The 23,834-nt window shown below is 62.8% G+C and overlaps 3 protein-coding genes across 10 annotated transcripts; 1 reads left to right on the plus strand and 2 right to left on the minus strand.

Moving 5' to 3' along the window:
• Window positions 1–684: 684 nt before the first annotated feature.
• Window positions 685–6,441, minus strand: LOC128820433 (translocon-associated protein subunit beta-like). 2 transcript variants are annotated; one of them, XM_054001208.1, is made up of 6 exons: window positions 6,365–6,441; window positions 3,811–3,965; window positions 2,846–2,944; window positions 2,356–2,464; window positions 2,122–2,199; window positions 685–1,437 (listed from the first exon to the last, which is right to left on the minus strand). In XM_054001208.1, the coding sequence occupies exons 2-6, from the start codon at window positions 3,963–3,965 to the stop codon at window positions 1,327–1,329; spliced, it is 552 nt and encodes a 183-aa protein (XP_053857183.1). In that variant the 5' UTR covers window positions 6,365–6,441; the 3' UTR covers window positions 685–1,326. The 2 variants fall into 2 exon arrangements, with proteins under 2 accessions (XP_053857183.1, XP_053857182.1); XM_054001207.1 differs by lacking the exon at window positions 6,365–6,441 and adding an exon at window positions 5,800–6,180.
• A 93-nt stretch (window positions 6,442–6,534) lies between these two features.
• On the plus strand, window positions 6,535–9,379 carry DCST2 (DC-STAMP domain containing 2). Of its 5 annotated transcripts, XR_008440897.1 has the most exons (4): window positions 8,096–8,147; window positions 8,231–8,324; window positions 8,404–8,592; window positions 8,675–9,379. XR_008440897.1 is itself a non-coding variant. In XM_054001223.1 (3 exons), the coding sequence occupies exons 1-3, from the start codon at window positions 8,114–8,116 to the stop codon at window positions 8,522–8,524; spliced, it is 249 nt and encodes an 82-aa protein (XP_053857198.1). In that variant the 5' UTR covers window positions 8,096–8,113; the 3' UTR covers window positions 8,525–9,379. The 5 variants fall into 5 exon arrangements, 1 of the variants encoding a protein (XP_053857198.1); XM_054001223.1 differs by having other exon boundaries at window positions 8,404–9,379; XR_008440899.1 differs by lacking the exon at window positions 8,096–8,147 and adding an exon at window positions 6,535–7,977 and having other exon boundaries at window positions 8,231–9,379.
• On the minus strand, window positions 9,264–23,634 carry ZBTB7B (zinc finger and BTB domain containing 7B). 3 transcript variants are annotated; one of them, XM_054001114.1, is made up of 3 exons: window positions 23,552–23,634; window positions 11,567–12,570; window positions 9,264–10,751 (listed from the first exon to the last, which is right to left on the minus strand). In XM_054001114.1, the coding sequence occupies exons 2-3, from the start codon at window positions 12,559–12,561 to the stop codon at window positions 10,331–10,333; spliced, it is 1,416 nt and encodes a 471-aa protein (XP_053857089.1). In that variant the 5' UTR covers window positions 12,562–12,570; window positions 23,552–23,634; the 3' UTR covers window positions 9,264–10,330. The 3 variants fall into 3 exon arrangements, with proteins under 3 accessions (XP_053857089.1, XP_053857090.1, XP_053857088.1); XM_054001115.1 differs by lacking the exon at window positions 23,552–23,634 and adding an exon at window positions 22,153–22,218; XM_054001113.1 differs by lacking the exon at window positions 23,552–23,634 and adding an exon at window positions 16,590–16,986.
• Between the last annotated feature and the right edge of the window lie 200 nt (window positions 23,635–23,834).

Genomic DNA, 23,834 nt, shown 5'->3' on the forward strand with positions numbered 1-23,834 from the left:
CTCTTTTGACAAAACCAATCACTTTAGAGCATATTTCTCCTAGAATTTTCTCTAAACCAAGACCCAAGGTGGTACTGTCATGGTGTTCCTTTTATATTATTACAAAATCCTCAATACCTCGACACACCTCAACCATGTGCAGAACAACGAAAAAAGAATAGCAAGAACACAGTCCCCTGCTCAACAAAATACATCGTGGCCACCCAGAGAACAGGGACCTCCCTTAGTGCCCCTTTTGGGCAAAGCAGCAGCTGTGACATCCTCTCTGTCAAATCAGATCTGTGATGTCACCAGGGCAATCTCTGTCCCACAGGGCAGGCAGCACCTGGAGGCGACCCTGAGACAGGATATTGTTATAGATACATATAGTAATATTGGCTTTTCATAAATATTAAAATGGATTCTATCTGTGTAAAGCATGTTATGAAGGTATATTTGTATTTCTGCTGTTAATTAAGCTTAGACATCGTAGTGAAATAGCTGATATAAGTAGTTTTGTGTTGAAATGCCTGCTTGGATGGGATAACATCCACTGAACACAGGATGAGGACAGCTGAACAGATCTGCCAACCATCAGCACTCACTGTCTGAAGGCAGTGTGGACCAAGGCCCAAACTGGAAGAGATAAAGAGCCAAAACCACAGCCCAGAAACAAGCATGCTCTAAAAAGGCAGACCCAAGGAGGAGCCGTGTAAACTAATTTATGGAATATGTATATGCAAAAGAAAATACGGATATGCATAAGGGTCTATGAATATGGAACAGGTTGAGGCAAGGGAAAAGGTATTTGAGGGGTGTCCCTGAAGGTGCCAGTGTGCTCTTGGTTGAGTGCCAACATGCACACGGCCGTAACAACCTTTGCTCTATGGTCCTTGTCTCCTATTGCCCTTTATTCAACTTTTTACATTTTCACAGGAGACTGAACATGTTCTTAACAGTACCCTGAAGAAAACTGCAGCAGGCAGATGGGAGCTGGAGGCAGCACAGGGGCAGAGCCCCACAGACAGGCCCCTGTAGGCACTAACATGCTGCACTCCTCAGATTGCTGCAGCTGCAGAGGAGAGAGGGGTTCCGCCTCCAAAGGGGCTGGACAAGGCAGTTTGGGACTTCTGGTTGTTCTTTTTTCTGTTTGCTTGTTTCTCCATTAGAACACAGAGGGCACCTCACAGCTGCTGCTGCAGCCACCGAATCCTTTGCCCAGAGGGCTGAAGCACAGCGCAGGCAGCACCTGGCAGGGGACTGTGCCATCCCCACCCAGCTGCTGTTCTTGGGGGTTTGGGGTTATCCTTTCCCGAGCTCTGGGCTGCTGCTGGCATTGGACTCTGCTCAGTTCTTTTTGCTCTTGGGGGTGTCATACTTCCTCTTGCTCGAGTACCAGAGCAGCAGGGGGATCCCGATGGAGGGCAGGGTCATCACGCCAAATGCCGCCCAGTCCAGCTAGGGAGAAATTGTTAAGAGAAAAGTCAAAACAATCCAGGCCAGAGGAGTCTTAGAGCAATGAGGTCAGAGGAGGAGAGTGAGGGGAAACCTCACACTGTCTGCAGCTTCCTCACACGGGGAAGCAGAGGGGTAAGCGCTGACCTTTGCCCTTGGTGACCATGACAGGACCCGAGGGAGCATCCACAGCTGTATCAGGACAGCCAATATTAAGGTTGGATATTAAGAAAAGGCTCTTTCTCCCAGAGGATGGTCTCCTAGGCACTGGAAGAGGCTCCCCAGGAAAGTGGTCACAGCACTGAGCTTGACAAGAGCTCAAGGAGGTTGGATAGGGCTGACAGGTGCATGGTTGGGATTCCTGGTGTTGCCCTCTGCAGGACCGGGAGTTGGACTCCACAATCCTTGTGGGTCCCTTCCAGCCTAGGAGGTTCTAAGATTCTACTCTCAGATTTTCTGGCTCAAATGCCACAGTGCAGTTCCTTCACACAGGGAGCTGGGATGGAAACTCAGCTGCTTCTGTGACAGTCCTCTGCAGAACTGACAGGAATTAACTCCAGCTTCCACTGGAGCTCTCCAGGTGACTGCAGGGCCAGCCACACACACACCACGTGCAAGCAGGAAGCCACCACACCGAGCTGCAGCTGCCGTGGTGTACTTCTCCATTGTCAATTGAAAGGTACTTACAAAGTGAGGGGAGAACCTCCTGTCGAAGTCACGCTGAGCCAGGATTCCTCCCTGTCCGGGAGCACTAGTGAAGCCAACCTGGAAAAGGCAGGGAAAAGACAGGCTTTGCCACCTTTCCTCCTCGTTCCAGAACTGGGCAGGGTGAGAGCACACGGACACGCATCATCCCCGAGCACGCAGCTCCGGGAGCGTGGTCAGGTGTGTCTGCAGGGATCCCATCAATCAGCCACTTACCACCACCTGGGCACCCTCCTGAGCCAGGTACGTGATGGTGGCAGAGGTGAAGTTGAAGTACCCAGCCTTGAGAGGCCGTAGAACCACGGTGTGGGACACGTTGCTCGCTCTGGGAGCTGGACATTAAGGAACGCTGCTGTATTTCATCCCAGGAAGAAAAGTGAGGAGATGGGAAAGAGCAACCAGGAGCCAGGTGCAAAAGTCAGTGCTGCTGACAGATTTGAGTGCTCGTGCTCACAGACAGCCAGAGCCACCCAAGGCTGACCCAGCTGCTCCTCCACAGGCAGAGGAACTACCCCGGGACCTGGTCCTGTCTACAAGGAACTTTATTTTTACACTGCACCATTCAGAAGAGCAGGGGTTTGGATTTGGCACCCTGTCCAGGCTCTGGAAGGAATTTCAGGGACAGCAGATGAAGATAGGACAAAGCTGCTGGATGCTCAGGGGCAAGAAAGAGAGTTGGGAGAAATTTCAAAACATTAAAAGATACGGAGCAATCCTGTCCCACTTGACACTGAGCATGCCAGAGACGATGCCAAAATCTTCTGGGGGGAAGGAATCATCCGACAGCTCCACATCTAGGGCAGCACTAAACACAACAAAGAGAGGGATGAGACAGGAACCTTAAGCTTTTCCATCTGCTCACAGGCTCTGCAGCAAAGTGCACTGACAGTTCCATCTCGACCAAATGGAAGAACTGATTTTGGAGAGATGAAATGTCACCATTCACAGAAGATGGGGAGGGGAGTTGAGGTATCTTACAGGGAGATTGCAGAGGGAGGAAGGCAAAGCTGAGAGAAACAACCACGACAGGAAAAACACCATTTTTTTTCCACAATACAATTTGTCAGTTTGCTGAACTTCAGATACCATCCCATGGATACACATGTTGGCCTAAAAAATAACCAAATCCCACATATAAAATTACAGGAGCTCATTAATGTTGTATCAATCCAACATTACAGCACCATATATTCTTCTTTTAGCAGTACTGCACTCAGTATGCATTATTCTGCCTTAAAAAAAAAAAAAAATCTAAAAAAAACTAAAATCCCAAAGCACTTTAATAGTGTCCTGTATTTTGTTCAATCAGCTTTTCATTCTGGAATGAAACTTTTTACCAGCATGGTGGAAATTCTGTTTTATCTTTGTCAGGTCCTTAGTTAATAAGTCCTGATAGCAAAAAGGAATTTTCACAAAGCTTTGCGAGCTGCATGTGTGGGGAGCAGAGTGTCACAGGAACTATACCATGCTGGACTGACAGCTTGAGCAGCCACGAGGTGAAATCAGGGACAATGGAAGAGGAAGGAATAGGCAAATTTCAGGCTTTTCAGGCACTGCTGGAAAGCTCAGAGTTAGAGGGATATCACAGAGCTCAGAAAAATTGCCTTGTACCCTGCAGCCACACAGAGAACATTTGCTCGTGGTCAGTACTGAAGCCTGGACAGGGCTTACCTGGAGCCAACATTGTAGATGTTGTACTGCAAAGTCAAATCCTTGCCCTCCACTGCGTATCTGTTTAACAGGGATTTGGAGGCCAGGAGTCTGGCACCATCCTCGCAGTGAGCCACAGACACCAGGGCAAACACGGCAAGAAGTGGGAGCTTCATCTAGAAACACAAGGAAATGCAGTGTCACTGATCATTTGAAATCTCTGAATTGCCTGAGAGGATGTAAGAATTGGCACAGCAGTGTCCCAGATCTGCAGCCATGGAAAGTTGATGGTTTTCTCCCCTTTCAAAGCCCTGGCCAGTATCACTGCCCTTTACAGAATCATAAAGTTGAAAGGGACCCATAAGGATCATCGAGTCCAACCTCTGGCCCTGCACATTGCAGTAATGGGCAAAGCTTTCAGATCATTAAGCCTCTTCTAGTAACTTCCAGAGCAAAAGCTTTGGTAATTAACAATTTCATCAGTTTTAGCAGCTAATGGTTAATTGCCCTTGCAAAGCTTGGCAACTTTCCAGCGCTGTCATACACAACAGAATTGGTTCTTCTCAGAAAGCACAGCTCCTCACTTCCAACATTTATCCTTCCCTATTTCCAGCCACTGAGGAACCACCAACTCCCTCCTGTGGCTTATCCAAACACAGTGCCTCTGAAGCCACCCTGCTGAGAGGCCAGCAGGAACACTACAGATGTGACCAGCCCCACTTGATGGGGCTTTTAAATGCAAAAACTGCTTCAATATCAGGGCCTCTGCCCTCCACAGTCACAGGGTGGCTGGGCTTGGACAGGACTGTAAAGACCATCCAATTGCACCCCTGTCATGGGCAAGGACACCTTCCACTGGACCAAGTGGCCCCAAGCCCCATCCAACCTGGCTCTGGTCACTCCAGGACCTTATCAAAGTCCCTCACCAGCTCTCCTGGAGCCCCTTTAGGCAGTGGAAGGAGCTCTGAGGTCTCCCTGGAGCCTTTACTTCTCTAAGCTGAACACCCCCAGCTCTCCCAGCCTGTCTCCAGAGCAGAGGGGCTGCAGCCCCTGGAACACTACAGATGTGACCAGCCCCACTTCATGGGGCTTTCAAATGCAAAAACTGCTTCAATATCAGGGCCTCTGCCCTCCACAGTCACAGGGTGGCTGGGCTTGGACAGGACTGTAAAGACCATCCAATTGCACCCCTGTCATGGGCAAGGACTCCTTCCACTGGACCAAGTGGCCCCAAGCCCCATCCAACCTGGCCTTCCAGGGATGGGACAGCCACGGTTTCTCTGGACAACCTTGTGCCAGTGACTCACCGCCCTCACAGGGACCAGTTTCTTCCCAAAATCCCATCTAACTCTGCCCTCTGGCTGTGGCAAGCCTTGTTTTGTCCCATCCAGGACCTTATCAAAGTCCCTCACCAGCTCTCCTGGAGCCCCTTTAGGCAGTGGAAGGAGCTCTGAGGTCTCCCTGGAGCCTTTACTTCTCTAAGCTGAACACCTCCAGCTCTCCCAGCCTGTCTCCAGAGCAGAGGGGCTCCAGAACCCTCAAATCATCTCCGTGGCCTCCTCTGGACTCACTCCAGCAGCTCCTTGTCCTCCCTGTGCTGGGGCCCCAGAGCTGGAGGCAGCTCTGCAGGAAGGCTCTCAGCAGAGCAGAGGGGCAGAATTTCCCCTTCACACGCTGCCCACGCTGTTGGGGATGAGCCCAGGACAGTGTTGGCTTGCTGGGCCCCCGGTGCACGTTGCCCAGGCATGCTGAGCTTCTTGTCAACCCATCCCCCAGATCCTTCTCAGGGCTGCTCTCCATCCATTCTCCCCCAGTCTGTTTGTGTTTCGGGATGCCGCAATGCAGGTGCAGCACCTGCCCTTGGCCTCGCTGAACCTCCTGGGCTTGGCACCGACCCGCCTGCCCAGCCTGTCCCAGCGGGGGTTCCAGAAGCCCCTTCCTTCCCCCCAGTCCTGCCCTGCTGCAGCCGCACAGCAGCGCATACAGCCCAGGCTGCTCCTGCCCACTCACCCAGGGGCCCAGAGGGGCTCAGGGACACCTCTCAACAGCGAACCGCCCGGTTTCAGCCACCGCTGCCCGCAGAAGACCCCGACTCTGAGGCTCCAGCGCCAGAAACCGGCCGGTCCTTCCTGGCCCCTCAGAGCCCACGACCGATCCTCTCCTACAGGCCCTTCCCGGCGCCCCCCGCTCCGTCCCGAGGCCACGGCCTCAAACCGCCCCGAGGCCCGAGGACACGGCCTCACGCCGTCCCGGGGCCCGAGGACACGGCCTGAAGCCGTCCCGAGGCCCGAGGACACGGCCTCACGCCGTCCCGGGGCCCGAGGACACGGCCTCACGCCGTCCCGGGGCCCGAGGACACGGCCTGAAGCCGTCCCGGGGCCCGAGGACACGGCCTCACGCCGCTCCGTCCCGAGAACACGGCCTCACGCCGTCCCGAGGCCCGAGGACACGGCCTCACGCCGTCCCGAGGCCCGAGGACACGGCCTCACGCCGCTCCGTCCCGAGGACACGGCCTGAAGCCGCCCCGAGGCCCGAGGACACGGCCTGAAGCCGTCCCGGCCCTCCCGCCCCTCACCGTCTCTCCCGCCGCCAACGCCGCAAAGACGAGTCAGCGCCACCGCGGCGGAAATGACGCACGCGAAGCGCGCCTCACGGGGTCCCTATGCCCCCTGGGAAATGGAGTCTAGGCCCGCGCACACGCAGGGACTCCGCGCCTGCGCAGGACGCGCCTCCCGCGCCGCCCCGTGGCCCGCCGGTGGCGGCAGCGCCGCGCTGGGCCGGGCTCTCCTCAGGAAGGCTCTGGAGAAGAGCAGCAGGTATGTATCGGCACCACAAGCAGCTCCGGCCACGCCAGCAGCCTGCCCAGGCCCGTGGTGGATGTGTAAAGCAGCGAGGAAGGAGTGAAGGAGAAGGAGCGGGGCGAAGTCCCTCAGGAATCGGGGGCACAGAAGCGCAGCGTCTGCCTCCCTTCGCTCAGGCCTCGCTGCCTGACTCGCTGCCCCAACACGGGCTGCAGCCGAGGAGCAGGACGTGTCCCGACCTCTCCAGGGCAAAGCCAGTAACATAACAAACCTGTTAGCCCCGAGAGCTCCCCTGTGGCCGCGTCTCTCAGGCAGATCAGCTCTGGTGGCAGAAAGGCCGCGGGAGCCCCGCATGCAGAGGTTTTGCTCCTCACACACGCGTGTGGAAGAGCAGCTGGGTCAGCCTCGGGTGGCTCTGGCTGCCTGTGAGCACGAGCACTCAAATCTGTCAGCAGCACTGACTTCTGCACCTGGCTCCTGGTTGCTCTTTCCCATCTCCTCACTTTTCTGATTTTTTTTTTCTCCTCACATCCTAATTGGAGGTGACAAGGAACAAACCTGCTTGGAAGTGACCATAAGCCTGCAGAACTTTTTTGGGACTTGCTGGAATTTCCAGAAAAAAAAAAAAAAAAAAAAAGTAAGACTAATACCTTAGCTTTAAGGTATCAAAAGGACAATGAGCTCTGTGAGAAGGGAAAAAAGTAGTGATATTCCAAATTGCAGCTCCTAGGACTAAAAGATAACTAACAGGAGTTTTGTTAGTGGCAGGATTATGCCCCGTATAGGTTCAAAATTTTGGACTAATAGCTTTTATTTGGCAACCAAAGGCCCTGAAGAATTGCTGGAATGGCCCTGGCAGTGTTGAACCAGTTTTAAGACCTTGAAGGATGCCCATGGAGGCACCGGCTTCAGGCCTTCCAGGTACAACCAAGCTCTTTTCATGATGCATGCATGGAAGGCAACCAGTGGCCTCTGTGGGGATGACACAGCTTCTTGGGAGTTGGCAAAGGCCAGTGGCATCCTTCTCCAAGCAACTGGATGGTCAGCATGCTTATCAGCCAGAGCAGCCCTAGTGATGCAGGAGGCCCAGAAATTCACTTTGGGATGCTCAGTAACTGTGCTAGTGCCACGTTCCATTGCTGGCTGTTTGGAATCCAGAGGGACATCACTGGATCTCTCTAATACTGGCAAAATACCGAGCTGTGCTAGTGGACCTGGGAGAGGAGTAGCCGTGTGTGCGTGACGCCGACTTCAAAGGAAGCCATTTTGCTCCCTGCTGAAAAGCAAGGGCCTTTTTCAACGTGAGTGCACACCGTGGGGCACTCAGGACGCCAAGATTTAAGGGATGAACCTTTGCAGGAACCAGGCAAAAGCTGGCAGCAGATTGGTGAGTCCCTGGTGGGACGGAAGAGAGGGGTGGTATCCCAGAGGTGTCAAGGACCCCCAGGCTGGCACCGACCCACCGTGTGCCCACAAATCTGCCCTCACCAGCTTCTGGGGCACCCAGCTGCCTGACCTGTGGGATGGCAGAGCAGCCGGGTTTCACTGCCTGCAAAGGTCGGAGCCCCCACAGAGCTCGGGGAACCCCTCCCCAGAAAATTCCACATCCCCCCACCCCCTGACAGCCCCGCTTTCCGCAGGGCTGTATTGCAGCGAGTGCTACGGAGCCCTGAACAACACCTGCTCCGTCTGCACGGCCCCCCTGAGCTCCCCGGACTCTGGCGATGAGGAGATGTGAGGAGGGGTGCTGGGGGGGCTGCAGAGGGGCTGGGGCGGGGGGCACAGCTCAGCCCTGCCCTCTGTGCCCCCGCAGGGACTCCAGTGACGGGGACACGCCGGGGCTGTGGCCGGGCCGGGGCCAGGAGCGAGGGCGGCGGCTGCTGCAGCGCGTCAAGGACGCGCTCAAGCCCTCCAGAACGGCTGCCCAGCTGTGAGCCCAGCTGTGAGGGGAGGAAAAGAGTGAGGAAAGCAATGTGGGCAGCAGTGGGGTCAACAAGAGCAGGTGAGGGCTGGCTGTGGGCTGGCAACGTCCCCTGTCCTCCCCAGCACTGGGGATTCCCAACACTGCAGCTCCTCTCTGCCAGCAAGACTTCAACGACCAGCAGCAGGCCAAGAACAGTGAAAGGGAGGGCCCAGTGACAGCAGGACGGTGCCATGTGGCAGCAAAACCACGGGTCCAGGTGCTGGGATGTGCCTGGAGCCCCACCAGTGCAGCAGAAGCTGAGAGCCCCTGGGTGTGGAAGGGCTGGTGAGTAAATCACCTGCTCCTCAAGGCAGCTGAGTCCTGGTACTCTGAGCTGGCATCCACCATTCCATGATGGTCCTGGCCTTGTGGTACCCCAGCTCCTTGCTGCCCTGGCTCCGTCCCTGCTGTGACCCCAGCCTCTCAATGTCCCCCAGCCCCATCTCCAGCGCCTTGGTGCCACCATCTCCATGCCCGCTGTGCCTCCAGCCCCTACACACCCCCGTCTCCAGCCTTTATGGTGTCCCCATTCCCATCCCTGTGGTGCCCCCAGCCCCATGCTGACCCCCACCCCTCGATGTCCCTCTCCCCACACACGGTGCCCGCTCCCCATCTCAATGTCCCTTGTCCCCATCCCCACATCGTCCCCAGTCCTGAGCTGCTCCAGGGGCAGGGATGCAGAATGGACAGACAGCTGGACACGGGGGAAGTCCCTGCTTCTCCGTTTATTACCAAGCAGCCTTCGTTTAAAAAACAAAACAAAACAAAACAAAAAAAAAAAAAAAAAAACCAAAACAAAACAAAACAAAAAAAAAAATAAAACAAACACAGACATACAGACAGGCAGAGGCGGCCCGGCGGGGCGGGGGCCGCCCGCCCGTGGTTTGTTTGGTTCCTGACACCAGAGAGGTTCAAGTAGCCGAAAAGGTTCAAGTTCACCATAAGGCACTTTAAAGCCATGACGGGAGCAGAGCCCCCCCCCAACCCCGGCCCCATCACTCCTCCCGGCACCCCCTGGCAGATGTGGAGGCCGGGCAGCGCTGGTGGTTGGCAGCGGAGGGGCTGTGGGGAGGGGGGAATATATTACATCATCTTTTTTTTAAATATAGATAAAACTCTTATTGTAGACAAATAGTGCCGGTCCCCTCCACCCCCGGGGAGGCTGCGCCCTGCGGGGGGCATGTGCAAAGGACAGAGGGGTGACCGCGGGGGCCCGGCCACCCCAGGGAAGGGCAGGGTCCCACAGGGCCGGGGGATTTCGGAAGGGGGAAAGGTCCGGGGGGGGCCGGGGCTGCCCCGCACCCGGGTGGGCTCACCCGAATAGTGCAACCAAGAGAAAGCAGCCAGGAGTGCAGGGGCGAGGGGGGCTCGCCGGGGGGGGGGGGGCTGCTCGGAGTGGGGAGGTGGGGGCAAGCTATGCACAGCGTAGGGCAGTGCCCCCCCCCCACTGGAGAGGATTTGGGGGGGGCTCTCCCCACCTGGGGGTGGGGGGCTTGGTCCATGGGTGCCCCTGCCCGGTCCTGGCATCCACGAGGGGTTTGGTGGGGGGACATCCAAGTCCCAATCCCCCCATCACCCGCCTGGGCATGACCAGGTGGGCCCGGGCACGGTGGGGGTGTGGTAGGGGCCCCCCACCCCCTTGTGCAAATCGGCCGAGGGGAGTTTCCCCCTTTGCATAACCAGGAATGAACCGTGACGGGAAAAACAGGAACAGAAACCCCAGTGGGCACGGCACAGCTCGGCATGGAACAGCACGACACATGCCGTTGCATCGCCCCTATGCCATCTCCACGGGCACAGCGCCGTCTGGCTGCGGCCCTTCCTCACCCTCCGGCTCCTCTTCCTCCTCCTCGGGCTGCCCTGGAGCCCAGTAGCGGGCAATGGAGAGGCGCAGCCCCTCCAGCCGCCCGTTGGAGAGGTCGAGGCCCGGGGGCCCCGCGGGCGGCGGCGGCGGCTCGTCGCGGCGGCGGCGGCGGGTCCGCACCTCCAGGCAGTTCTGGCCCTTGAGGTGCCGCTGGAGGTGGTCGTCCTTGGCGAAGGCCTTGTGGCAGAGGTAGCACTCGTAGGGCCGGGCGCCTGTGTGCAGGTGCATGTGGTTCTTCAGGTCGTAGCTGTGCAGGAAGCGGGCGCTGCAGTGCTGGCAGGAGTAGGGCCGCTCGCCTGTGTGCTTCCGCATGTGGATCTTCAGTTTGTCGTTCCTGGAGTTGGGACACACGGGGAGATATTGGCATTGAGTAGCCAACATAGCACCCAGCCACAGCGGGGAGGGCAACGGCGCCGAAAGCCTGAGAGCAGGGATGCTCTGCGGGGCACAGGGGTCTGGGTGCTTGGCGGGGCAGGGGACCATTGTACGGCTGCACGGCTGAGAGGCAGCTGGCTGCTGGCAGGGGGATGCTGCTGGCCACCCCAGGCTGCTCTGGCAGTGCTTACATAGTGCAGAAGACTCCCCTGGACCTGCACCACAACCATGACAGACGAGGTGTTATGGGTGCCATCAGGTGCCAGGCCTTGGCTGATCTGGCAGCACTCTCAGAGTGCAGAACACCCCACTGAGCAGGTATGGCAGAGGGACACGACAAGGGATGCTACTGGGTACCTTAGGTCAGTCCAGCAGCACTCGTGCAGTGCAGACAGCCCCATAACCCCACTGCACCACAGCAGAACTTGCAGGGTGTGCCATGCAGGATGCCACTGGGTACCCCGTGTTGGTCCAGAGCACTCACAGGGTGCAGAAGACACTCTGAATGAGCGCTGCACTGGCAGGACTGGCAGAGGGGTGCTTTGCTGTACGCCATCAGGTACCCAGTGTGGTCCAGCAGCACTCAGGGGGTGCAGAAAACCCCGTGAACCACGCCAGGCATGTGGCCAGGGCACAGCAGGACTGGCAGGGGGAGCGCCATAGGGGATGACGGCAGGGGGAGCGCCATAGGGGATGTCATTTGGCACATGCCAGGCGGGGAGAGTCCGTCCAGCAGCACTGCCAGGCGGGGAGAGTCCGTCCAGCAGCACTCACCGCGTGAATCGGACTCCGCAGACCTGGCAGGCGAAGGGCTTCTCGCCCGTGTGCGTGCGCATGTGGCGAGGCAGCTTGCCGGCGCCGTGGATGACCTTGTGGCAGACGGGGCACTCCTGGGGCATCTGCGAGCGGCGCTTGCGCACCAGCTTGTCGGGGCTATCCAGCCCGGGCGCCAGCGACTCGTGGTGCAGCGAGCCCAGATACGCCATCAGGTCAGGGTCGATGGCATCGTCGTCGGAAGCTGCCTCCTCCGGGGACAAGGGGGGCTGGTAGGGGAAGGGGAAGGGGTGTGGGGGCAGCTCCTCCTCCTCAGGCAGCTCAAAGCTGTCATAGGGCAGGGACAGCCCCTCAGGCAGAGGGGGCGAGGGCAGCTGGGAGGGCGGCGGGGGGCTGCCGGAGCCCTCCGCCTCAGCGGGTGGCTCCTCGGCGTGGTTGTTGAGCTGGGCACCACGGGCTTGCAGGAACTTGCGGGTCTTCTTGCTGCGGCGCGGGGTGGGGCGGGGGGGTGGTGGGGCAGGCACCTCACCCTCGGGGAGGGTGGAGAAAGCCTCCAGGTAGCGGCGGGCGCGTTCGCAGTCGCCGTCATCGGGACCGGGTGCCTCCAGCCCGCTGCCCTGCAGGATCTCCACGCAGGCAGCGATGACACAGGGGATCTCCAGCAGCCGGGCAGCGCGCAGCACCTCGCCCATGTTGGCGCTGCTTATGGTCAGCGTGGCTGTGTAAGCAAACTCCAGCAGTGCGCCCAGTGCCTCTGGCCCCACAAAGTCCAGCTCACAGACCTCCTGCCCCGGCCCCGGCCCCGCGAAGAGCTTCTTGAAATAGCGGCTGGAGGCAGCCAGGACGGCACGGTGGGTGCGGTACTCCAGCCCCTGCGTCTTGATGGTGACGTCGCAGAGCAGCCCCAGCTGCCGTTGCTCGTTCAAGCAGCTCAGCAGCTCGCTGCTGTGCTCAGGGAAGGGGATGCCGATGAGGTCGTCCTCTGGGCTGGCCATCGTCCTCACCTGCAGGAAGGATAGGATGCTGCCTGACTGATAGAGGAACAAACTGGGAGAGAGCACTTGGAAGAACCAGTGCAGCTGGCGCGTCGCTGTCATGAAGGCAGGGCACGAGGAACCCTTCCCTGTACGTGCTGGGTGGCACTGGGGTTTCAGCAGGACACTAAACTGGGGCAGGCTTGGGGCCCACAGCCTGCCCTCAGTTCCCTCCGTGCTATGTGAAGGTTGGCGGGCGCAGGCCCCCCACCACAGGCCTCCACGCTTCCTCCACTACCACCAGCACCCGGCCGCCCGCGCCGCCACAGCAAAGGGAGAAATCTCAGCGTGGTGCCTTTGAACAGCACCGAGGTGCAGCACTTCCTGCGCCAGCCCACCCACAATCCCCCCAGCCCACCGCCATGGCCAGGCGAAGCCACTGGCTCCCAGCAACCCCATCCTGGGAACATGGGCCTCTCTGGCAGCAGGCACGGGTGGGTGGGCGAACGCTGGGAAGAGCACCCCGAGGGCCGGGGGGCCGCCCCGTGGAGCCCAGCTGGGCTGGGAACAGGGGCCACACTTCCTGCCACGGCAGATTAGGATCAGCACCTGTGCCACCGGTTCCTGCCCCCGCTCCTGGTCGGGACTGGGCCCCCTCCCTCCCCCTGTGCCCCAGCCTGGGGCCACTCCTCGCCCAGCCAAGCCCAGCCTGCGCCAGTCAGGCCTTTCCCACGCTGCAGCTGGCAGAGCTTGGCCTCAGCCCTAAACCCAGCACTGCTCACACTCCCACTGTGGTCCCCATGGCGCACCACCAGCCATGGGACCCGCGTGTTCCTGCGGAGCCAGCACGAGTGGGAAGGGGCAGCCCATGACCCTCACGGCCTGCAGGCAGGGTGCAGGCAGCAGTGGCAGCTCCAGGGCTGCAACCTGCCCTGCGACACCATGCCCAGCTACGGCCCTTGCTGCTGGGTGACACTGGCACTGCTGGGTGACAGCGGAATGGGGGTCGAGCAGCGGCAGCCTGGGGGAGGCAGAGATAGGTACCACCTGTGGGTTGCGGCTCTCGACGCTGCCTGAGTTGTGCCACGCCGAGTCCAGCCACGGTGGACAGTGGCGTGTGGCACCGGCCATCGCCAAGCCATGCCAAGCAACGCCGAGCCGTGCCGGGCCCATCCGCCCCAAACCCACCAGGCCGTGCCAAACCACACTGTGCCGTCGGCAGGCGGGCGTGGGGGACGTGCCCCCTCTTGCCCATGGAGGGGCGGCGCGGGCGACGGCCCCCGGCACAGGGGCCCATCCCCAAGCCGGCCGCTCCCTGCGCTTGGGCGGCTGCCAGCTGGGGCTGCCTCGGCAGGCAGCTGGGAACGGCCCCGGAGCAACCGGCTGCGGAGCCGCCCCAGCCGCTGCCGAGCAGGCCCGACCGGCATGGCAGGCGGCAGCCGCCCCTGAAACTGGGAGCCAGGCAGTGCCGACCGCCTGGGATGCTGGCGCCAGCACCCGTGGCCGAGCCCCCCTCCTTGGCAGGAGCCCATCCCGCCACCGGTTGAGGTCCCCTCTGCCTGCTGAGGTGGGGGTGATCGGATTAGGGGTGATTAAACCATCAGGGCCCTGGGAGCCAACAGGCAGTGACAGCCCCCAGTGGGATTAGGCAGGATTAGCTGCAGGGGCAGGATTAAGCAGGGGGGGGGCAAGTACCCCATGCCACAGCTTGGGCAGCTGGAGAGGGATGATAGGGATGGGGCACCTGCCAAGGGTGGGCCAGAGCCCCACAGACCCCCCGGGACTGTCACAGGGAATCGTCACAGGGTAGAGTGGCACTGTGTCCCCCAACACTGCCTCCCCCAGTGATGGCACCAGGACAGCCTCCCTTCCGCCCTGGTCCCCACAGCACCTCCAGCCCCGCAAGACACCCGGGCACAGGCCACTCGCAAGACTGATGGCACCCACTGGCACGTGCCTGTGGGGGCGTCTGGGCACAGGGCAGCAGCTGAGACCCCCGTCACATCCCAGCAGGAGGGACGGCCACGGACACCGGCCTCACCACGTCACAGGGCAGACGGACACAGCCTCAGTCCTGCCAGTGCCACCGAAATCACCGGCAGAGGTCTGGTAAGGGAGTTGGGACCCCTGTGAGCAGCCACGGGACTCGTGCCAGCAGACGTAGCTGCAGGGCTGGGGCAAGGTGGGGGCGAGGTGCCGGTGACAGGAGGGGGATTTTCCATCGCACCAAACCGCCCCTTACGGCTCCTTTGCTGACACCCCCACCCCCCCGCACATCCTCCTCACTGGAGCGAAGTCACATGCTGAGCGGGTGCTGCCGTCGAGGAGATCACCGCAGTGATAAGGAAATGGCAGAGGATGAGGTGTGAGGGGACTGGAGCCGCCCCCGGACCCCCAGCATTCCCTGGCAGGTGCCGGAGATGATGGCTGGGAGGGAGCAGGCGGTGATGCCCATGTCCTTGCCGTGCCAGAGCTTCCTTGGTTACGTCAATGCTGTGGCACATTTCGGCTGAAGCAGCCGAACGGGACTGAGGAAAGGAAAGGCAAGGCAAGGGGGAGTTGCTCCCCATGCTGAGCTGGCTCCCGTGCAGGGCGGGTGGCAGCAGGAACAATGTCTGCCCGGGTCACCCTGACATCCCTCTGCCAGCCCAGGCTGCCTGCAACAACCATGGCCAGGCTCCAGCCGCCCGCCAGCTCCCTCCATCCGAGGGCTCCAGCCACCCAGGCAGAGCCACGGGCCCCTGCAGCACCCACCCCCGCACGGGGACAGGCTGTGTCCCGTGCCACCAAGCAGGGATGGCACCCTGGGTGAGGGCACAATGGCAGCCTGCACCGAGCACTGGGCCCGGCTTGGGGACGGCAGGAGGTGGGAGGTGGAAAGGGGCGTCTAGGGGGGATCTGCCGACCTGGAAGGAGGGTAGAGGTCCCGGGGAGCACAGTCCCCACCCCGGGCTGCTGCCAAGTGCCCCTGCTTTCGGTCACAAGAGTCACAAATGCTGTCGAGGGACTTCACAGCCCCACTGGGGAGAATGAGTCACCCCGGAAGGGGAGCGCAGTGCAGTGTCAGCCTGGCCCCTCACCCCGTGGGGCCCCTCATCCTTTGGGATCGAGGACGTGGACCCAGGAGTGCGGGCTGTGCAAGCCCCCCACCCTGCTACTGCCCGAAGCCAATTGGGAGCAGCAGTGGCCCTGGTGCTGGTGGCCACAGTGGGGAGGGTGGTGTGGCTGCAGGGCAGGGGCTGCGCAGCCCCTCTGTCTGCCCAGCAGGGAAGGCGGTGGCCGGGGTCTGGCTCGGCTGGTGACCCTGTAGCAAGCACATGCCCGGGGTCCCATTGCTGGAGGAAGTGGGGAAAGCAGCACTGCTCTTTGAAAGAAGAAAAGAACAAGTAGAGACAAAAGGAAATGGTTTGGAGATGAAAGAGTATAAACAGCCCCCCACCCCACAGCACTGAGAGTGAGCCCCATGGCACTGCTCAGTCCCCTTGACACAGGCCAGCTCACCCACAGAGGTGTGAGCTGTGCAGCCGTGGGACATCAGCCATCAGCACCGAGAAGGGGGCTGGAGTGCCGTGGCCCATGGCACTGCTCCTGGGGCCAGCGCCAGCCCGGCACGGCAGCTGCCACAGAGGCATCCCTGTTACGGTGGAGCAGGACTAGTGGTGCTGCCAGAGCCACCCCTGGCATCTCCAGCCAAGATCCCAAGAAGCAAAGTCCTCACACCGCCCACCCAGACGCCGTGCTGGCATCCTGGCCCCCTCCTGCTGCCAAAACCTACCCCGCTGCCACATCCAGCTGCCTGGCATTGCCACTGCAGGGTGTGGGGGCCCTGCCCTGCCAAACCAAAGTGACCCAGATCTCGCCACTCGTCCCGTCCCGTCCCACCCCATCCCATCAGCAGCAAGGATGGACACCAACGTCCCACAGCCTGCTGGTGCTGAAGCAGCTGGCCCAGACCTCCCAGTGTCCAGCGGCACCACACTGGGTCCCCACCACCCTGGCAACTTCCTCCGCCCCACCAGCAGTGATGGCAGGGTGGGTGTGTGGCTCACCTGCCCCGTGTCCCGGCGTGGCTCAGCGCTGCGTCGCGGCCCGGCTGGCGGCCGGCGAGTGGCAGGGAGGGGAAGGCAGGGTGCTGTGTGAACTTGGCCCCGCTCCCCCGCTGCACTTGAGCTCAGGATCCCACCTCAAAAGGAGTCGACGCCCACACCCCGGGTCACGCACCTCCCAGCCCCGCTTCCCAGAACACACACGGCATTAACTCTTTGCGGCCGGTACTGCGCCGTGGGGTGCCAACCCGGAACCGGGCAGGGGGCATCCCCTGGCCCACTCCCACGGGAGGAAATTCCCAGCACTGCCAGGACAGGCACCCCGTACCCTAAGTATGCCTTCCCTGCCACTAACATCGTCCCCAGACCGTCTGCCCCTGCCCCCCGCCCCGTGTGGTGCCGTGGCATCACACAGGCCCTCACCTTCTCCTGTGCCCCAAGGCAGGGCGCTGGGTGCTCGCCACTGGCCATGGCCAGCCCAGCCGGGCTGCGAGGGCGCCTGTGCTCGGCGGGAGCAGGGCAGGGCTTGGTGCAGCATGCTGCAGCCTGCCCGGCCAGCCCCGGAGCCACCCCCTGGTCCTATGGATTCTTGTCCTGCTCTCCCCTCGGAGCAGGTTCCTGAGATCCCAAGGGGAACAGTGGGAAGCAGTGATGGCCCAGCTGGACTCTGCTGCCCGATCCCCTCCACTCCCTGGACAGGGGCACTCGTGGGCTCCCCGGCCAGGCTGCAGGTTCATGCAATCCCCCCATAATTACACCCTCTGTGTCCCCAGCTAAACAGCAATTAGCAGCCCGGAGAGCGCGCCCCACACCCCACCACCAGCACCAGCACCCGCCCAGGCAACCCACGCCAGACCGGTCAGGGGCACCTGCACTGCAGCACCCTGGCACGGCCCGGAGAGGCTGCGGCGCTGGGGCCCTCTGTGGCAGGCCAGGCAGAAAAGGGGAAGAGCCCCACACCAGCAGGACAGCAAAGGGCCTCGGGCCCAGCCCAGCAATGCTGACGGAAGGAGCTGGCTTGTGCAAGAGCCCCTGGGCAGGCAGTGGAGATGGGCAGAAGGGCATCACCAGGGTGCCCTCCATGGTATCCCACCTCTCCCATCACTGTGGGCCGTGCGCTGGGCAGGAGCCAGCCATGGTACCACGAGCTGCCCAGTGCCCGGAGCACAGGCAGCACACAGCCTGCACGGGGCCGTGGGCAGCACTGCCCAGCGCGCTGCCACAATGCTCCAGGCTGCCCCAGTGGGGGCACAAAAGAGGGCACAGCCCTGGACAGCATCCGTGAGAGGGAGGGAGGGAGGACAAGAGGGAAGGAGGAGGGCTGTGGCACCTGCTGCCAACCCTTCCCCTGCCCTTTGTTCCCCATAAAGGAGGGGAATGGCGCCAGTCCCCCCTGGCCCAGGTGTGCCAGGTGCTAGGGCGGGAGATAAGGTGGGCGAGGCGGGCAGGGAGGGGCATGGCACGGCATGGGCACGCAGCCCTGAGTCAGGGTTCCTACTGGTGGCCAGGATGGGGTGAGTCACCGTGGCCCCCCCACCCTGGGGGTGTTGCAACCACCCAGGCGCTGGCCACAAACTGCTGCTCGCCCTGGCTGGGGGGCATCGGGCTGGGGGGGCAGGTGGGGAGGTGCTGGCCTTTGGGGAAGATGGGCTAAGCTCCATCAGTCCGTCCATCCGTCCATCCTCCTCCAAGCTCCACCCTTGCCTTGGCCAGTGGGCACCCTGACCAGTGTCACCAGTGAGGGGACACGGCCTCATCCCAGCTCCTCTTCCAATGGCAGGATGGGCAACGCCAACTCCTGCATCACATCCTGACAGAGCAGCACCCTGACCTGACCATGGCATGGTGTGCCATGCTTGCCCAGGACAGATGTGGCCCCTGTGTGTCACCTCTGGCCACCCAATGTGCCAAGGAGGCTGAGGCACAGACAGAAACATGCAAGGAGGAAGGAAGGAAGGAAGGAAGGAAGGAAGGAAGGAAGGAAGGAAGGAAGGAAGGAAGGAAGGAAGGAAGGAAGGAAGGAAGGAAGGAAGAAGGAAGGAAGGAAGGAAGGAAGGAAGGAAGGAAGGAAGGAAGGAAGGAAGGAAGGAAGGAAGGAAGGAAGGAAGGAAGGAAGGAAGGAAGGAAGGAAGGAAGGAAGGAAGGAAGGAAGGAAGGAAGGAAGGAAGGAAGGAAGGAAGGAAGGAAGGAAGGAAGGAAGGAAGGAAGGAAGGAAGGAAGGAAGGAAGGAAGGAAGGAAGGAAGGAAGGAAGGAAGGAAGGAAGGAAGGAAGGAAGGAAGGAAGGAAGGAAGGAAGGAAGGAAGGAAGGAAGGAAGGAAGGAAGGAAGGAAGGAAGGAAGGAAGGAAGAAGGAAGGAAGGAAGGAAGGAAGGAAGGAAGGAAGGAAGGAAGGAAGGAAAGGAAGGAAGGAAGAAGGAAGGAAGGAAGGAAGGAAGGAAGGAAGGAAGGAAGGAAGGAAGGAAGGAGGAAGACAAGGCTCTGCCAGCCAGCAGCCTGGGACAGGCAGGCTCACCTACAAGTGGGCCTGCTTGCTGGCCCCAGGGTGAGCTGGCTCTGGAGTTGCTGGCCCTGTAGCACAGTCACGGGAACCCCTTGGAGGGCAGCCAGACCCCCTGGGTCCCACTGTGCTGCATGGCCCCAAGGGGCCCCCCCAGCTGGTGGCACCTCCTCCTCGATATGCAGGGTTGGTGTCCTCACAGCACCTCGGGCACTGAGCATCACCAGTGGCACAGGCTGGCCCCCAGTGCTCCATCCTGGCACCAGGGTGGTGCTGGTCCTGGTTGGGTCACCTGGCAAGGACAGTGCCAGCCCACAGCCCCCCCCCTCCACACCCTCCAAAATAGCCCGGCTTCCGCCCCCACGGCAGCTGCCTGCTGCCAGCTCCCCGCTGCCCACGGCTGATCCCGGGGAGGGAAGGGGGGCAGGCGATTCTAATCCCCCCCCGGCCCCCCCGAGCCCACACAGCGCTGACAGTGAGGCCGTGCCCGCCACGGCCACTCCAACCCACACAGGGAGGAGACCCCGGCCAGCCCTGCAGCAAGGGGAGGGCAGTGCCCCATGGCAGGCACAGGCAGCCTCTGTGGAGCCCCTCTGTGGGACATGGCCTGTCCCCAGGGCACACCAGCTGCCTTGTGCCACCCAAGCAGGGCACAAGGGTCTCTTCCCTTCTCTTCCCTGGCGCTGCAGTGGGGCTGACAATCCTCCCGTCCACCTTTGCTATGGCTCCAAGCCCCGTGCCCTGATGGTTGCCCAGGGGAGGGGAATCAAAGCAAAACTGCTGGGGTGTCACCGTACCCAACAAACGTCAGCCAGCACAGCCACATTCTCCACCCTGCTGCTGCTCGGTGTAGGCAGTGCCTGGCATCCACCTTGCCCGAGACCCAGTGCCTGGCAGCAGGACCCCCTTGCCCACTCCCCACTCCAGCTGCTGCCCACGGGGCCGGGGGACGTGACAGAGACAGCTGGGCAGAGTGGAGCACGCAGTGCAACCGGGAGAGGCCAGAGCTCGCCTGACCTACTTCTCCTTCCGCATCACCTGCTTTCATTTTCCCTCACCCGGGCTGGTCCCCCTGCCTGCCCAGGGCTCCATCAGGTCATGCCTCTAGCTCTGGGGATGCAAGTCACCCAGGCACCATGCTCCCACTGCACCCTCCTGCATGTCAACTGACCTCCCCAGCCCTGGGCACGCCGCATGCCCGGGTGCACTGAAGGTCACCGGCCACAGCCCCGGCACCACCACCTCCCCTGCCTGCACGGCTACCCAAGCGCCATCTTCCTGGCACAAAGCGAGTTTGACGGGTCTCAGCCCAGCCCCTCGCCAGGTCCTCTGACCGCCCTGGGGCTTGCTGGGGTGTGGACATGCAGCTCTCGGGGCATGTCAGGGACGCCAGCGCTGCCACGGGGAGCCAGGCGGGCGCCAATCCTCCAGACGGGGCGGCCGCTCCCACCGGCACCCTGCCTGCTCCCGCCGTGGAGTTACCATGGGAAGGCAGTGGTGGCGGCGCAGGGGGAGCGCAGGCTCCCGGGGGCTCCCGCCAGCAGCCCACACGCTGCCAGGAGAGATTTCTCCCTGGTTTCATCATCCGCTGCCTGCCCTGAAGGAGAAGTTCCTGCTTCACGCACGGGGCAGCAGCCAGCCCTGGAGGGCTGGGGTGCAGCGGGGGCTCCGCTGGTCCCGCAGCCCCGCCGTGCCCCTCCCGCCCCCGTGCGCTCAGGCCTGTGGCGTCCGTGCCACGTGTGCACTGAGGGTGCACGGCAGCAGCTGGCACAGCCGTGCTGCCACAGCCTCGGGCTCGGCGCCGCAGCGCTGGGGGCAGCCTGCGCCCAGGCAGGGGGTCCCGGAGGGTCCCCAGGACCCGACAGGGATACGCCCCCTCACGCACACCTGTCACCTCCCTGTGCTCACCTCGGCACCCGTCCCCGGCATAGACACCCCCAGCCCTGCTGCTCCACACTCTCTGCTGCCCCAGAGTTTCCCCTTCTCCAGGCACCCGCTTTTAAGTTCCTGAGCTCAGTCCCTCCCTCCGCACCCAGCACCAGCATCACCACCGAAGCCTCGAGTCGCTGCAGCTGCCGCGTACCTCCGGCACTGCCGGGGGATCCCAGCCTGCTCCCCGCTCCTACCAGCCCGGCTGTGGCGGGGGGAAACCGAGGTACGGCGCGACTCACCCCACGACAAAACCGGCACCGTGTCCCCTCGCCAAGTGAACGCAGCCACGGATCGAGGGCGGCTGTGGCCCAAGACGTGGATCTGCTCCGGCGGGAGGGTAAATACCGCACCCCGCCCCGGGCAAACAGCGGCCGGGGGCAGCCAGCCAGGGGGACGAGGACAGGTACGGCAGGGCTGGGCGCACGGGGGCAGAGTCCACCGGTGCTTGGCAGGTGCTGCTATGACACCGATCCCGGGGGACCACTGCACAGCCGAGCAGGGGCACCCACCGCTGCTGCCCGTGTGCCAGGGCCGGGGCTCACCAGCGTGGCACAGCATGCTGGGACACTGGGATACCCTCCAACTCTGCCAATACCGGTGCAGAAGGGGCTCCCTGAGTTGCCTTCCTCCTGCAACCGTGCTGTCCCTACCCGGTGCACCAGGCATGCCGCCAGGCTGCTCACCAGGTTAGGAACGGGGGGGGTGGCAGCACCCAGTCACCCGTGGGAGACCTGCGGGGGACCCTGGCTGCATGGAGCAGCACCGCAACAGGACCACAGCGGAGCCTTGGCAGCCGCCCCGGCACGCAGCGGGGACCTGCCGATGTCACAGATTTCCCGCAGCCCCGTGCGCAGGGACCGGGAACAGCCCACGAGTGACACCCCCCGCCCCACGGGCGACGTGTCCACCGGCTCCGGCGGCGGGCGGGGACAGAGGGGGCCGCGCAGTGATCCACGCGCCAACCGTGCCCACCCGCTGCCGCGCAGCATCCCAAATCAACGCGACTCACCGCAACCGGGCGGCAAAAAGCGGCCGCCGCACCGGTCCCCGTCCCGATCCCGCTGCCGGTGGGTCGGTACCTCTGCGCAACCCCCGCTGGCCGGTGGGGTCTGTCCGCTCCCACCCACTGCCGCTCACCTGCGCACCCCGCCCGAGCCACAGACCGGTCCCGGAGCCACGGCCCCGCCTCCGCCTTCACCTGCCGTCGCCGCGCCCCGCCCGCCCCCCGGCCACCGCCGCCGCCGCCGCCGCCGCCGCCGGGGCTCCAGGAAGCGCCCGCCCCCGCCTCCTCATTGGGCAGCGCGCCGGCGGTCGCGCGTCCCATTGGTGGGGTGCCCCGCCCATCAGCCCCGCCCCACCCCCCTCGGGAGGGCGGGGGTCTTGCGGGCCCCCGGGGCCGGGCTGCGCGGGCGGGGGGCGGCTGGGTCAGAGGCGGTTAACGGGATCGGGCGGGGGTCGGCCCCCGGCCTGGGGCAGGGGAGCACGAGACGGCCCCGCTGCGGCGCCCCCCCCCCCCACCGGCGCCGAGCGCGGTGCCAGGCGCCGAGCGCGCCCCGCCCGCTGCGGCCGCCGCCGAGTGCCGGGGCCGGCACGGCACTGCCCGCTCCGCCCCGAGGACACGGCGGGGCGGGGAACCGGGCATGGCGGGGGGGGGGGGGGCGTTAAGAACCGAGAAGTGTGCACCGAGGGAGAGTTTCGAGTGCCGGGCACGGGAAACTGTGCGTAGGGTGAAGTACGGTGGGGGGTGGTGGAGAGAGCCGGGCTCGGGGAACCGGGCACCGGGGTACTAGAGTGCCGGGCACGGGGGGGGGGGGATGGAGAGCTGGACACGGAGAACGTGGCAGCGCGGGGTGCCGGGAGCAGCCCCCCCCTGTTCTCGGCGGCGCTGGAGCGGGGCGCGGCGGGCCCCAGCGGGGTGGCTCCTCCGCAGGTGCCTGGGCGCGGGCCCCGCGCAACCTGTTTGGCCGCTGCCGGCTCAGGGAGGCAGCGGCGGCCCCAGGGCTCACCTCGGCTCACCCCGGCCCCCCCGCGCCTGGCTCCGAGCGCGGCCACTGCCCGGCGCTAGCGGAAAGTGTGAGGAGCCACCGCCGCTCCGGGGCTGCCAAGGCAAACACGGCCCCGCGCAGACGTTATGTCAGTGGGCGGAGGTGGGGGGGGGGGAGCCGCGCCGGGGCCGAGAACGGGACCCCTAGCCCTTCGCCAGGCCCCGGTACCGGGCACCTGCCGCCGCGCCTCGCTCAGCCACCCGCTTCGCTCCCGCCAGCTCCGTCCCTCTGACCGTGCACCTGCATCCCCCGTCGAGGATACCGGCCCGCCAGGCTCGGGGCTTCCGCGGGGCGGAGGTGGGGAACGCGCAGAGCTGCCTCACCCTCCGCGCGGCTGCCACCGGCTCCCGGCTCCATCGCTCCCCGCCCGTCCCCTCGGGCCACGGTTCGCCATAGCCGCTGCGCTCTGCCGCTGCCCGCGGCTGTGCTCCCGGTGTCTCTCTCTCTCCCCGCTTCCCCCGAGGCGACGCCGACGGTGCGGTCGCACTCACCTCTGTCGGCGGGGCCAAGAGCGGGGCCGGGCGGGGGCCGCGGGCTCAGCCGGGCCGGCGGCGTGGCAGGAAGGACCGGGCGGTCATCGCGGCCCGCGGCAGCCGCCTGCAGAGGGCACTGCTGGCTCCCGGAGCCGAGCCCCGTGGGCGGCACCGATGCGCGTAGGGACACGGCGGTCTCTTGGTGCCGGTGGCACCGTTTATTTAGGTTAAAAACAGCAGGCACGACTCGGGCAATCCGGGATCCCCTCGGCTGCGCTTGCTCGGGGCTCCCCCATGCTGC

The sequence above is a fragment of the Vidua macroura genome, chromosome 29 (genome assembly GCF_024509145.1).
Source record: "Vidua macroura isolate BioBank_ID:100142 chromosome 29, ASM2450914v1, whole genome shotgun sequence".
In the NCBI taxonomy this organism is placed as follows: domain Eukaryota; kingdom Metazoa; phylum Chordata; class Aves; order Passeriformes; family Viduidae; genus Vidua; species Vidua macroura.